The 13,390-nt window shown below is 35.4% G+C and overlaps 1 protein-coding gene across 1 annotated transcript; it reads left to right on the top strand.

Annotated features, from left to right (window-relative positions):
- Positions 1-5,441: 5,441 nt before the first annotated feature.
- LOC100376692 (epoxide hydrolase 4-like) lies at positions 5,442-12,910 on the top strand. The gene is made up of 6 exons (XM_085506777.1): positions 5,442-5,646; positions 7,338-7,462; positions 8,907-8,989; positions 10,581-10,779; positions 11,586-11,752; positions 12,108-12,910. The coding sequence occupies exons 1-6, from the start codon at positions 5,458-5,460 to the stop codon at positions 12,362-12,364; spliced, it is 1,020 nt and encodes a 339-aa protein (XP_085362903.1). The 5' UTR covers positions 5,442-5,457; the 3' UTR covers positions 12,365-12,910.
- The last annotated feature ends 480 nt before the right edge of the window (positions 12,911-13,390 follow it).

Genomic DNA, 13,390 nt, shown 5'->3' with positions numbered 1-13,390 from the left:
TCTCCATCATTTTGCGGTATTGTTGAGATTGTTGTACATCATTTATCTGCTTGTAATGTAGTAATAATTTAATGAGAGATAACAGCTAAAAATGCCAACGTTTGTGCGAACATTCATTGACACTATTCTCATACCATCAACGCTTCTGCATCTAATGCAATGTTTGAATGTGTCAGTAACCTGGAATTGGTTCACTGTTGGTAGGAGGCGAAATTTGAATGTTGGAACAAGTGCAGATGTATTTTGGAATGAATCGAGTACATTCTAGCATTTTAGTGTGGATGTGTAAAATAACCAGCAGTCATTTTTTTCTCCATCTCATATTTTTTAGTACAAGTAGAAAACTACCGGTACTGAAGGTAACTGGAGTATAATAATGTTTATCATACATAAAAGATTATCATAACATAATAACTCTTTAATTATACACAAAATGGCAAGCTCGGCTTAGACTATCATCAGGTTATTTTTATCCTACTGACAACTAGACGAAAACATTCATCAATGAAAACGCAAACTACGCTATTGGAAATGTATGTTGAATTACTATGTATCGTTCATTCGAAATTCATGTATACTATATACAGCAAAACTTTTCTAGTGTGAGAGTAACCCGTCACACCTTTGTCTAAACCACAAACCAACATTGGGAGTATTCCATTTTATTATCATCAACATTGTATTGACCATCGATATTATGAGGTTATTTCAAAAATACCACAAAATGTCACAGAGGCGCTAAAGCAATCATATCAACCAATGCACGCAAGGTTGATGCATTCCCATACTGCCTGAGAGCATACTTTGCAGTCTTCTCGTGATAACTTTATTATTATTATACATCTTTTCCCTGCCAGTAATGACAACTATAACACGTTTGTGTTCAGTGACTAGATTCTATTTCTGTCACGTACTAAATCGCTTTTGTGTGTTCACACGTAATGTAAGCTTGACGCATATTTTCCAAATAAGAAATTTGTAACATTTTCGAACACTTCCATTTTGCATTTTATGAACAGATGAATTATATTGTTTTCGATGTCAGGAATTTCCTAAACCAACAATATATTGCGTATGTTGTGACCATTGTGTGGGACCCACACCGAAAACAACATCGTTGTCAGCTAAGTAATTACCACTCTTAACCATTTTTGGCATCAAAACACAAATTGGAGAGAAAAATCCTTATATGAAGATATGGTAGTTGTTGCTACCCCTATACCAAACCAGTGTAGTAATTGGAATTATGATGGTAATTTGTATATATCTGATCTTAATGTGTGACTATGTGGTAAAGTTACATGTAATATTGACACTGAATGCATAATGATGTGCATTTCTTTGAGAGAGACTTTTTGTGATGAAGTCTGCTGCTATTTTTATTGTTATGACTAAACTATTATTACATACAGAGATAATGTGTGTAGGTGTTGGTCCATAATATTACTTGCACCCATTTCATTGTTTATGGCTGCTTTTCTTGCAAGATTTCTGACTTTTCTTCACTTTTGTTCATGATTTGAAAAAAAAAGTGTTGAAAAGTCTCAAATCTCTCCAGAAAAGATGCCACAAAAGTAGACACAAGTAAAGCTATGAGCTTTTAGGGGTGCACCAAATTTTTGGGGGACGGGTTGAGAGATTTGAGAAGAATTAGTTCTTCAAACTAAATTTTAATGAAAAAAAAAATAATTTCACATATTGTGATAAAAATTGCCAACAAAATCACACCACCCACCCACTCCCGAAATCAAAGGGTAAGCCCCTTAATAAATGTGTCGCCATGAACTTCAAGTGTTGGAATAAACCTTTAAGAAAATGTCTTTGTTTTTGTGTTACAGTGTGTTCATAAAAACATAATGCAAAGGGGGTGCTGCTACACTACAATGTAGTGAAGTATAAGATCACACAAGAGAATTACCATGGTTACCATTAAAATTATTGCTGGTTTTCCTTGGCTTTTACTATATGGCTTAATCTTATAATGTTCCATATAAAAATGTTTAAAAATCCAGCAAAGGGGTATTAAAAAGTTCACCGAACTAATTGTTTCATAAAAAACGACCACGAAAATTGATCAAAAATGCGTGTTTTATTGGTCCATCATATCCTATGACCTATCCTAAAACAAATTGTATGTCATGTTATGAGGGCTACATATGGCTGTCACAAAAAATTGGAGAATTTTGAATCTTAGTACGAGTTTTCCATGGATTAATGTGTTTACATGGAATCCTATAGAAAATGTTCCAAAATGGCCACTTTCTTGAAAACACATCCTTCTTTCTCCGTAAAAACTTTAAATATTAATGACTTGCATGTATGTGAATACACAACCATTTTTGAATGATTTACTGTCTCAGTTTGTACTCGTTGAACAGTCAAGTCGCCATCTTTGTTTATATGAGACCCATATATCTCGCGCATGCGTGGCGCGACGACTACCGCCCTTTAAAGCACGAACGTACTAGTATTATCTCATATTCGAAATAATGACAGTAAGTTAAAAACTCAAATATTTTATTGTAGTATATATTCAAATGTCACATTTGTACGATTTTCTTTTAATTATAATGTATCTGTTATAGATTGCCGTTGTCCACCACGAACTTCAATTTGGCAGAAATGATTCAGCATTTAGAGATTTCCTCTATTTATGCACCGTCAATTTTGTTTTCGTCATCCTCCTTTTTATTCTTCTGAACCAATTATCTTTTTTAGTTGTCGTTTTGTCACTCTGTTCTTGGCTGCCAGGTTTGTTTCCTTCTTTCAATTGTGCGTCATTATCGGCGAGTCGATCAGAAACTTGCACAGTGACGTCTTTTTCCAACGAATAAACGTATTTCCCGTCCACAATTTGCTTCTTAGACTTCCATTTAAATAATTTCAAGAATGATCTGGTCCTGGATTTCTTTTTCTTTTCCCTACGATTAGAGGTCTCGTCGATGTTTCGCGTGGTGGCGCCTTTCACGTCAAAATTTGGTTTAGACGTTATCAGACACTCGTCTTTTATCGAACAGTAAGGACATTCAACAACATCATCGACATCCGATGTGGTTTCTTCCGTGATGTCCCAGTGATCGTGCGCCCTGTCCGACAGCAGTTCTTGAGACTCGCAAAGATCCACATCTCTCAGATGTTTTCCGACAGTACATGTGTCCGGTGTTTGTGACTGACTTTTACTTTTACTTGTCCTGAACATATTAATATATTACATGGATCAGTCTGCAAAATACTGCGACTTGTCTTCTCCGTGGAAAGTGAGTGGATGCCACTATTGCCAGTCTTAGATCGGTCTTGTCCAACATACTGGCCACAATACATTAGTGCCCCCCCCCCCCAGCGATCACTTCTTGCACATAATCTTTAACGAACAGGTCAACACTTAAACTTGTTACATCATTTCTGTCGATGTGTTCTTTAGCGAACTGCTACTTCGCTCGAGCCACAGATAAGTCAACAATGGCGTGGCTTATAGCCGACTCCTCTTTGGTGATATCTCTTTTCAATTTATTCCGACTTTCCGACTTTACAAACGGTGCCAAAAACTCGCATGTTTCGTGAAACAATGCGTTACAACTATTATCACCTGCATCGTCTGGTTTTGAACCATCGATTATAGTACCAATTTGACCGTCAACGTTGCTACTTCTTTACGCATTTCCATGTAAACGTTGAACTTCTTTAAGGAATGCTAGTTGACCGTCACTCGTAGCCTTTCGAACTATAATGGCACTCCAGAATAGCTCAGCTTCAGTCGCTTGATTTCTATAAGGTAATAGGCGGAAAATACTACATTAAAATCAATATACAGATGCATCTATATACGCGATAAAAAAACAGTATAAATAATTCATCTGGTGCGTGCAAATTGAGTGTCGAAACTGACAGACACCGTAGGCATACAATTAAACTAGAGCAAGAAAAATACGCCAATTTTAATATAAACATATTCTGAGAAAATTATACTCACAGTGTCATTGGGGTAAACGATGTCTCTGCAGACAAACTGCTATACGAAGTCTTTAGATCTGCAACAAAACGACACAACATTACTTCGGCTATTATACCAATGAATTCGATCTTAGCATTATTTACATGCCAACTTTTCCCCAACAATACGGTAACATTGTGCATATTAAATATCCCGTTACTACAAAATAACACCGTTATCATATTTAACAGGAATTATAAATCAAACAAATCATCTAATGGTTGGTCTGACTTACCTGCCATTTCTCAATGTATTCCTTGATTTGAGCGAGTGAAAATGCTTTACACTGGAAGTATGCGTCTACGTTGTGCTATCTGTAAACTGCGAATAAATGTGAATCGAACATCGTCATTATTATCGTCAACACAGACACGCGTTCTATGCGTTCTCTAAAATGACGTCAGTGCGTCATTTTGATACTTGGGTATTTAAATATGCCAATAGAGGGCGCACATCTATACTACGGTGTCGCCACTTGCCTCCTGTTTTCGTGACATGGTCGAAGTGGTAGTCCCCGTTTAGCGATTTGAACATATTCGGATGAACTTTTCAATTAACAGACACTCATAAACGTTTGCCACCCTGTTTAAGTTGAAATGTGATGAGGCATTTGAAGACCGGATTCAGTGGGTTAAGTTGTTCTCATAAAACAAATCGTTTTCTGATAAATTTACCCGAGCCATAAGATGGAATGCAATGCATGCGAAATTGTCATAATGAGTAAATTGCATGCGCTCACGAGTATTGATATCTGTTCACATTCATTTCATTATCTTGCAATGCATTGGTAGTATGTTGCATAGATTAATTAATATTTTCTGCAAAGACATTTATTTAATTGTTATCTAAAATTAGATAAATGTGCTGTGTTAAATGTTCATTGATAGCAATATACACACAATCAAAACCAAGAGAATTATAAATCTACAGAATGCCGTTAATAAAGTCCGCTTATTAGTAAAACCTCGGGGGGGTCTCCCATACGTGAAGTATACGTTTATTCGTCCTTGTTCTGACTACCATTTTAACGGCCAAGCAGATCTTGTTGACCCCCATTTTTACGATTTTCAGCCATTTTAGAAAAATTATGTCATTTCTTGGCGAAAACGTCATTTGTCGAGATCCAAAGCGTCCAACGTCAATCTGTTTGGGTTCAAGTGCGTTTCAGCTGGTTGTGGAGCACTCCCACTTTTTCCAGGTAGTAAACTAATCTTGCGGGAGTCCACTGCGTTCGTTTTTGCTGTATGTTTTTGATTACAGCAAATAGTATAAATATATTGGTACAGCTTCTACTATCATGAATTCCAAAGTCTAATATTACAGGAAATCGCTTCCAAGTATTCATGGAGAGAGGGATTTCTGAATAGATGATATCTGACTACAGATCTATCATAGAGGGACTCTACAGTACAGAACAAAACAATAGCAACGTTCGCTTTATCACTAGAGGGCGTTACCGTTGCAACATGGCGTCTATTATAGAATCCGTGATCACGTGGGGTTTTGCTTGTTTTTACGGTTCTTTGGTTGCTATTAGAACTTTATTTCGAATTATCATACATCCCGTAAATTCGTTGACTGTGAAAAGAAGGGATACAGCGCCGAAGTGTCTGAATGACCCAAGTCTCGGTGACCACAGGTACCTCCGTACAAAGGTAAAAACATATACGAGTATGATCGCTGGACCCGGAAGTGATTCTAGGCCCACGCACGTCGCTGTAAGTGGGCGTTGCTTACATTTAGTCGGTCGCCCGCTGAACAATATATGATACACTCAGCATGGCAGTTTTATGAGTTCCATGTCAGTGTTTATTTAAAATAATTTTGAAGACATTGTCGTACTATAAAATGAGAAAAACTGTCAATCTTCAAGTTAGCGGATTTGATCTTACGTTAATTTGATTTCACTAAGAGTTTAATAAAATAATAATAATAATAATTGTTGTGCTTGTTAGTCCCCGTTCGGACGAAGTCCGAAAACGGGGACTTATAATTCGGTCTCCGTCCGTCCGTGCGTCTGTGCGTCCGTGCATCCGTGCGTCCGTCCGGAGTCATATCTCAGAATCCTGTGGACCGATTCCGTTCATTCTTTGCATGTGCATAGTACCTTATGTGGGACATATGCACATGCAGTGGTTTAGCAATTCGATTCAAAATGGCCGACTGGCAGCCATCTTGTTTTTTGAAAATGTTGTATTTTGGACATGCTTTGTCAGTTTTCATTCAAACTTGGTACATAGATTATACATGTTAGGATACATGTCCATGACGATTTATTTCACAATTGGATCAAAGATGGCCGACTGGCAGCCATCTTGTTTTTTGAAAATGTCGTATTTTGAACATGCTTTGTCAGTTTTCATTCAAATTTAGTACACAGATCATACATGTTAGGATACATGTCTCCGACCGTCTGTGAGTTCCTGAGTCTGTCCGTCCATCTGTCTGTCCGTCTGTCCGTGCGTGCATGCGTCAGTCTGTCCAGAGTTATATTTCAGAATCCTGTGGACCGATTCCGTTCATTCTTTGCATGTGTCTAGTACCTTATGTGGGACATATGCACTTGCAGTGGTTTAGCAATTCGATTCAAAATGGCTGACTGGCAGCCATCTTGTTTTTTGAAAATGTTGTATTTTGAACATGCTTTGTCAGTTGTCATTCAAACTTGCTACATAGATTATACATGTTAGGATACATGTCCATGACGATTTATTTCCCAATTGGATCAAAGATGGTTGACTGGCAGGCATCTTGTTTTTTTTTTTATGCGTTATCTTGGACGTGCTCTGTCAGTTTTCATTCAAATTTGGCACATACATGTACTTTATACATGTTAGGATGCATGTCCATGAAAATTTGTTTCAAAATCTGGTCAAGGATGGCCAATTGACAGCCATCTGACTTTTTGGCCTTACTACTATATTTCCACAATTTATGTACCATTTTCATTCATATTTGGCACATACATCATACATATCAGTGTGTTTCATAATCAGATCAAAGATGGCCAAATAACGGCTGTTTTTATTTTTGGCCATATTACTACTACATGGAACACGTGTTTCGATGTAAATAAACAATCTGTTGTATACGCCACTTGGAACTCAAGTTTCAAGGATACGCTCGCGACAACCCCTCCGCTTTAATATGACGAGCACAAAGGGAACTTAATTTAACGGGGAATGTGTCAATGATTTCAATGACTTGTTTGAATAATTTATCATAAGTAAAAATTATGTTTTAACAACAAACATAAATATTATGATTTAATACTGAAAATGTTAGTACATGTAATTTAGTACTAAATGCATACCACTCATTAGCTATTCACTGTTTATTTTTCAAGGAGCTAAAAATCCACTATGTTGCCAATGGTGATACAAATAAACCACTGATGCTATTGGTCCATGGCTTCCCAGAATTCTGGTATTCCTGGAGATACCAAATGAAGGAATTTTCAAATGATTATAGGTATGTTATGAAGTCATTGAGAAATATCTAATGTCTGTAATTTCAATATTTACTTGACTTTTATGATAGTACTGTTTTCTTTGTGTATAGTGTGATTAATCTGATTCATTACAATCTGATGTAAGTAAGGCTACATTTTTTTATATATTTTATTGTTATTTTTGTTTATTTATGAATATTTTTTGGTTACTCTTGCAGTTGTTATTTTTTTAGTATATCAAATCTGGTAGCCTTAATTACCAGAATATGATATATGAATAACTTATTAATTAATAATATTCATAAATAAACAGAAATAACAATGAAAAATATCTAAAAATGAAAACAAAATTATACTATACCTACATCAGATTACAATCAGACTGTGGTGTGATGAGATAGCCACAGCATGGTGCTCCCCATATATATACCTTTGCAACCTAGAATTCATATTTACCCCCTGGTATATAATGTTATTGGTATTCCTAGAGATATGCAAACATCCTTGGATAATTAGGCCAAATAGAAAAAAAATGATGTTTTTTGGGTACCCCAACCTTGCATAGATTTTCCATGCCGACACATATTTCTTTTCATGGCCAAACTAAAAGTGGTCACTTCCTGTTTCTGTTACCATACTGTGTACATTCTTCAAATGAAAATAGTATCCTGTATGCATACATCATTGGAAATGCTCCAGTCCAGTAGCATCTTGTTGACAACTATTAATACACCAACATATATAAAAAAAAAAGTTATACCTTCCTGATTTTTTGATTTCATTGTAACCAGAAACTCAGTATTTTTCATTTGACATTATCATATTCAAAACTGGTGTTAACATATCCGCATTTGGTAGTAAATATTTTAAAGATTCTCCCTTAGATTTGTATAAAATTTGGCATTTATCCGGTATACACTTTTCTTTTAAGATATTTTGTGTCAGGTGACAGTTCCCATCACTAAGTGTCACCATTGTCTATAATGCCATTTTGGTAATTAATAATGCTAACCATACACTCATCCAAGTAGTGATTTTTGCCACAGAAATTATATGCATGTTTAGGGCTACATTTCACCATCTATCTATCAAATGGCCATTTTATGCGCTATTCTGGCTTTAACAAGGTCTGCACGAAAACATGTGCAGACCTTATCAAAGATTCCCCCAAAGTCTCCTCCATAAGTGAACACAGGTCTAACCCCTTTTTTTGGTATCCCAGCCCAGGTAGAATTTGAATTTGGAATCTACTGGTCATGGTGCAACAACTGCTATGCTATCATTATACACTTTCCAACAATGTATTTTGAAATACTGCTAGCCCTAGGGGGTTTTCATCTTCATGTTAATCACAAGTTCAATGCTGAGAATCAACATCAAGCAGGATTTTAAAACCATGACCAATTTATGTGCCACAGTACAATATATGTTACAAAATATGCGTTTTTTTTTAATTTTTTGCAGAGTCGTTGCCATAGATATGAGAGGATATGGAGATTCTGACAAACCTTTGGGTATAGCACCATACACCATAGATCATCTTACAGGTTGGTGTTTAATAATTAGCTACTTTGCATATTTAGCGTTTATAAAGTAGCTTATTTGCATATTTTGTGTTTATTAAGTAGCTACTTTGCATATTTGGCATTTATTAAGTAGCTTATTTGCATATTTTGTGTTTATTAATCTAATTAATGCTCATCCACATACGAATTCAAATCAAAGCTGACAAATAACTCAAGGGTGGATGATAATGAACAAAATCATAATTTATTGGAGAAATTTTCATTAACATTCCTTAGTTAGTAATTGTGTATAATTTTGTTGGCACGCTGAATTTGTTTAATTTCCATAGGCTAGTATTTCTATGCTTAGCATCCCTGGAGACCAGTTGTTTTTCACCTGTTTTCTGAGGGCTTCAAGTTTTCTAAAATTTGTATCACTGTTCATAGATTTTACAAGTTAGGTTTCAGCACTGAAAACAAGTACAGTTGACTTGTTTTGATAAAGACATTGATTGTCATTTTTTCTCATTTATTATGCCCCTGAATTCTGGCCATAGAAGACCATACACTAGTCCACTCACAACACCTCACTCCATCAATTCCTAGATATGATGCTAGTAATATCTCATTATGTAGCCTCAAATTTATGCAGTATTCCACATATGATACCGTACCTCACTCCATCAATACCTAGATATGATGCTAGTAATATCTCATTATGTAGCCTCAAATTTATGCAGTATTCCACATATGATACCGTACCTCACTCCATCAATACCTAGATATGATGCTAGTAATATCTCATTATGTAGCCTCAAATTTATGCAGTATTCCACATATGATACCTCACTCCATCAATACCTAGATGTGATGCTAGTAATATCTCATTATGTAGCCTCAAATTTATGCAGTATTCCACATATGATACCGTACCTCACTCCATCAATACCTAGATATGATGCTAGTAATATCTCATTATATAGCCTCAAATTTATGCAGTATTCCACATATGATATCTCACTCCATCAATACCTAGATATGATGCTAGTAATATCTCATTATGTAACCTCAAATTTATGCAGTATTCCACTTATTTAAGCTGGTCTCATTGTCATTTAGCAACATAGTCTAGTAATTATAGGACAAAGGTAATCACAGTCAAACTGACATTCTTTTTTTGGGGGGGGGGGCAATCATGGTGAAACAATACTCTGTATTCATTAGGCATTTTTATAAAGTTTCATTTGGGGGGATTCAATTGCTGACTGCAATTAGTATATACGGTACTACAATTTATCTAGACAATGATGGAGAAATAAGTGAAGAATAAGTGATATTACTAGCATCATATCTAGGCATTAGTGGAATGGAGTATATGGAAATGTCAAGTCCAAAGAAAATATTAAATTAATAATAAGGAGTTTTCTATTTGTAAACTGGGGGTGGGCTGTTGAATTTTGGAAAACAAAAAATTGTAGTGGCTGAAAAGAACAGAAATTACGAAAGTCCATGAAGATAGCATAAAAGAATTAAAAACATATGAATATCTAATAAGTGAATAAAATATTTCCAAAAATAAAAATTACTCCAGGTCTGCAGATTTCAAAGTTATTTTAAATGTTCCACAACTTAGGTGATCTGAGGGATGCCATCCCAGCTTTGGGCTACAGTTCCTGCGTACTGGTAGCTCACGATTGGGGGGCGGCAGTCGCCTGGCAGTTTGCTATGGAGTATCCTGATCTGGTCGATAAACTGATTATCATGAATGGTCCACACCCTAAAAGAATGCAGAAGCTTATACAATCAAGTCGGAAGCAGTTCTTTATGTCTTGGTAAGTAAATGGGAGACAAAATGATAAACAGCTAGCATTCATGGATTTCCCAGAATGCATCACACTCATTCAAAATTGATACCGCTTATCTTATAATATAGTGTAAGAATTTTCTATAATTATTTCACGTATATAATTCATCAATCTTGATAACAAGCTACTTAATTTAATTCAAATCATCCCAAATATATGGTTAAATAATATTCAATTCATTGTAGTAGAATGTGCACAAATTTAGAATCACTTCCTTCTCTTCCAACTAAAATGACTAAAATGTTTCTCCATTTTTTTTTTTTCTACCAAATAACAAAGTAGCGTGACCAAAGCTTTTCTGATGCAGTAGGTTATATGTAAATATGGTGCATTATATACAGTCTAAAATTTCTTTAATTTCGAATTTGATTTTTTTTACTATAGTTGGAAACTAATCAAAGTACAAATGAACGTAGTGCAATATGTGGTACATTCTTGTCAGGTGACTAAACATGTGGTATATTCAGTTCGGGAGACTGCATGGTGTCCTATAGAATGGGGGCAATTGCAGCTGGCAGTCTCCTTAAAGTGACACAGTCATCCTGCAGCACATATTCAAATTTTGTGTAAACAAACTCTGTATTTAGACATGTTGTATATGTCCTATGGGACCCATATCAAGCATGATAACTGTGGCATTTCCCTTGTAGAAGTTATTGTTACTTTATTGTGTCAGCTTCTGTACTTGCACTGACTTTGTGTAGTTGAAAGCTAAATGGCTGTTGATAACAAATAACAAATAAATATTAATTTTTCAACTTTTTTGTCTGCAGGTACATGTTCTTCTTTCAGCTTCCGTATCTTCCCGAGTTCGTTCTGAGCATGTCTGATTATAACGGAATTAAAGCTATGTTTCATGGACGTGGTGTGGGACTCCGAAATAGAGATAATATCACTGCAGATGATTTGGAAGCATTCAAGCACAATTGCCAACGAGAAGGTAAAAGTTTATAAATGTATTTTTTATGTGCCCATCATTAGGACACCTGCCATTCCCATTATGTATAGTGGTATCACCTACTATTACTATAATATTCTGCTCCCTTCCAATAATCCTTGAATTGTAACAATTATGAGTTATGGGTCCCATACAACACGCATGAAATACATTTTGGTAAAGAAGTTTTGGTTAAATTCCAGTCATAATTACCATATTTCATTTTGAGGCTCAAATTCACTGTGATTTTAAAGTAATTCTAATCATAATCATTACTATGAAACAAATACATCTCTACCCAAGTAAACAGTTAGGACCACATTGATTTATAATGTTTTGTTATATTTCACAAACCCAGGTGCTTTAACGGCAATGATCAACTACTATCGAGCTGCACTCCGCTACACTCCAAAGTTGAAATCGGCCGTTATAACCTCACCAACTCTGTTGATCTGGGGTGAGGAAGACACAGCTTTGGATATTGCTTTGACTGAAGGTTTGGAAAAGTATGTGCATGATATCAACGTGAAACTAATACCAGGCGCAAGTCACTGGGTTCAACAAGACCAGCCTGAGCTTGTTAATGAGGCAATGCATGACTTTCTGCAAGGGTAACAACAGTACTGTATCATCACTGGTGTAAATTTATCTTAATTACAATTTCAGTATTGTATTAATCAAACAACAAGATAATCTCAGTTTTTGTTCACTGTGCGTTCAAATATCTTGTAAACAAATATAATTTACATATGCCGATTTACATCTTCAAAATCATACCAAAGAATGTTTCTTCATCTAATAATGATGACGGACAAAGAATTACAAATGTGTTAAATTTGTGTCACCAATTTGGCGTACAAATTGATTATAATAATTAACGAATTATGTTATACTGTTATGGTTTGATTATTTGCAATATACAATTTTGTTTGCTCTGAGGATGCGATTAATGAGAGTGTTACTACATAGATCATATTCTTGAGAAATGCATCTGTCTCCATACTGTCAATTTCCAAAGCATGTGCAATAATATGTCATGTATGGAAAATTATCGAAATATATGAATTAAATTTGATCACTGTTTTATTATGTGAACGTTTGCTGACAATAAAAGCTATACTGTGCAGTATTAGATGAAGAATATACAAGAAAGATAATTTACTTGTTGTGACCTGTGTGGTGTCCACTTACTACAAAATGCTGTGCCAACTTTTGATATTAGAATTGGGATATGTATTTGCTTGCATATTGGTCCAGCGAGTCACCTAACCATGTATGTTGGTCTAGGATTGGCAGTAGTTATTATTCAAATTTATATTATATTTTCTTACTTATTCCTAAAAATGGGTGAGTTTTTATGCTAATTGATTGAAGTATCCTTGCTTCATCCCCCAATGTAAGCCCCACAATGCACTACTCAATGCCTTCACATGCAATTATTTAGGCTATTAAGCGATATGTATACTAAATCTTAATTACTTTGATGTATTTTTCTGGTTAAAATGGTCTATAATGTGTGAGGGGGTGATCAAACTGCAACCTTAGTAAATCGCACATGGTTAGGATCAGATTTACAGCCTGTAGAAATGTCGGTGTCACCATAAACCCTCTAAAAGAGGGATGGGAAACTGCGGTATTTCC

Source organism: Saccoglossus kowalevskii, chromosome 13 (assembly GCF_978046115.1).
Source record: "Saccoglossus kowalevskii chromosome 13, keSacKowa6.1, whole genome shotgun sequence".
In the NCBI taxonomy this organism is placed as follows: Eukaryota; Metazoa; Hemichordata; class Enteropneusta; family Harrimaniidae; genus Saccoglossus; species Saccoglossus kowalevskii.
This window is presented reverse-complemented; position numbering and strand designations above follow the sequence as displayed.

Excerpts from the sequence above, each read along its gene's own strand:
- LOC100376692 (XM_085506777.1), top strand. The coding sequence starts at position 5,458 with ATGGCGTCTATTATAGAATCCGTGATCACGTGGGGTTTTGCTTGTTTT. Across the intron at positions 8,990-10,580 it reads CACCATAGATCATCTTACAG|GTGATCTGAGGGATGCCATC; the intron begins GTTGGTGTTTAA and ends TCCACAACTTAG. Across the intron at positions 10,780-11,585 it reads AAGCAGTTCTTTATGTCTTG|GTACATGTTCTTCTTTCAGC; the intron begins GTAAGTAAATGG and ends TTTTGTCTGCAG.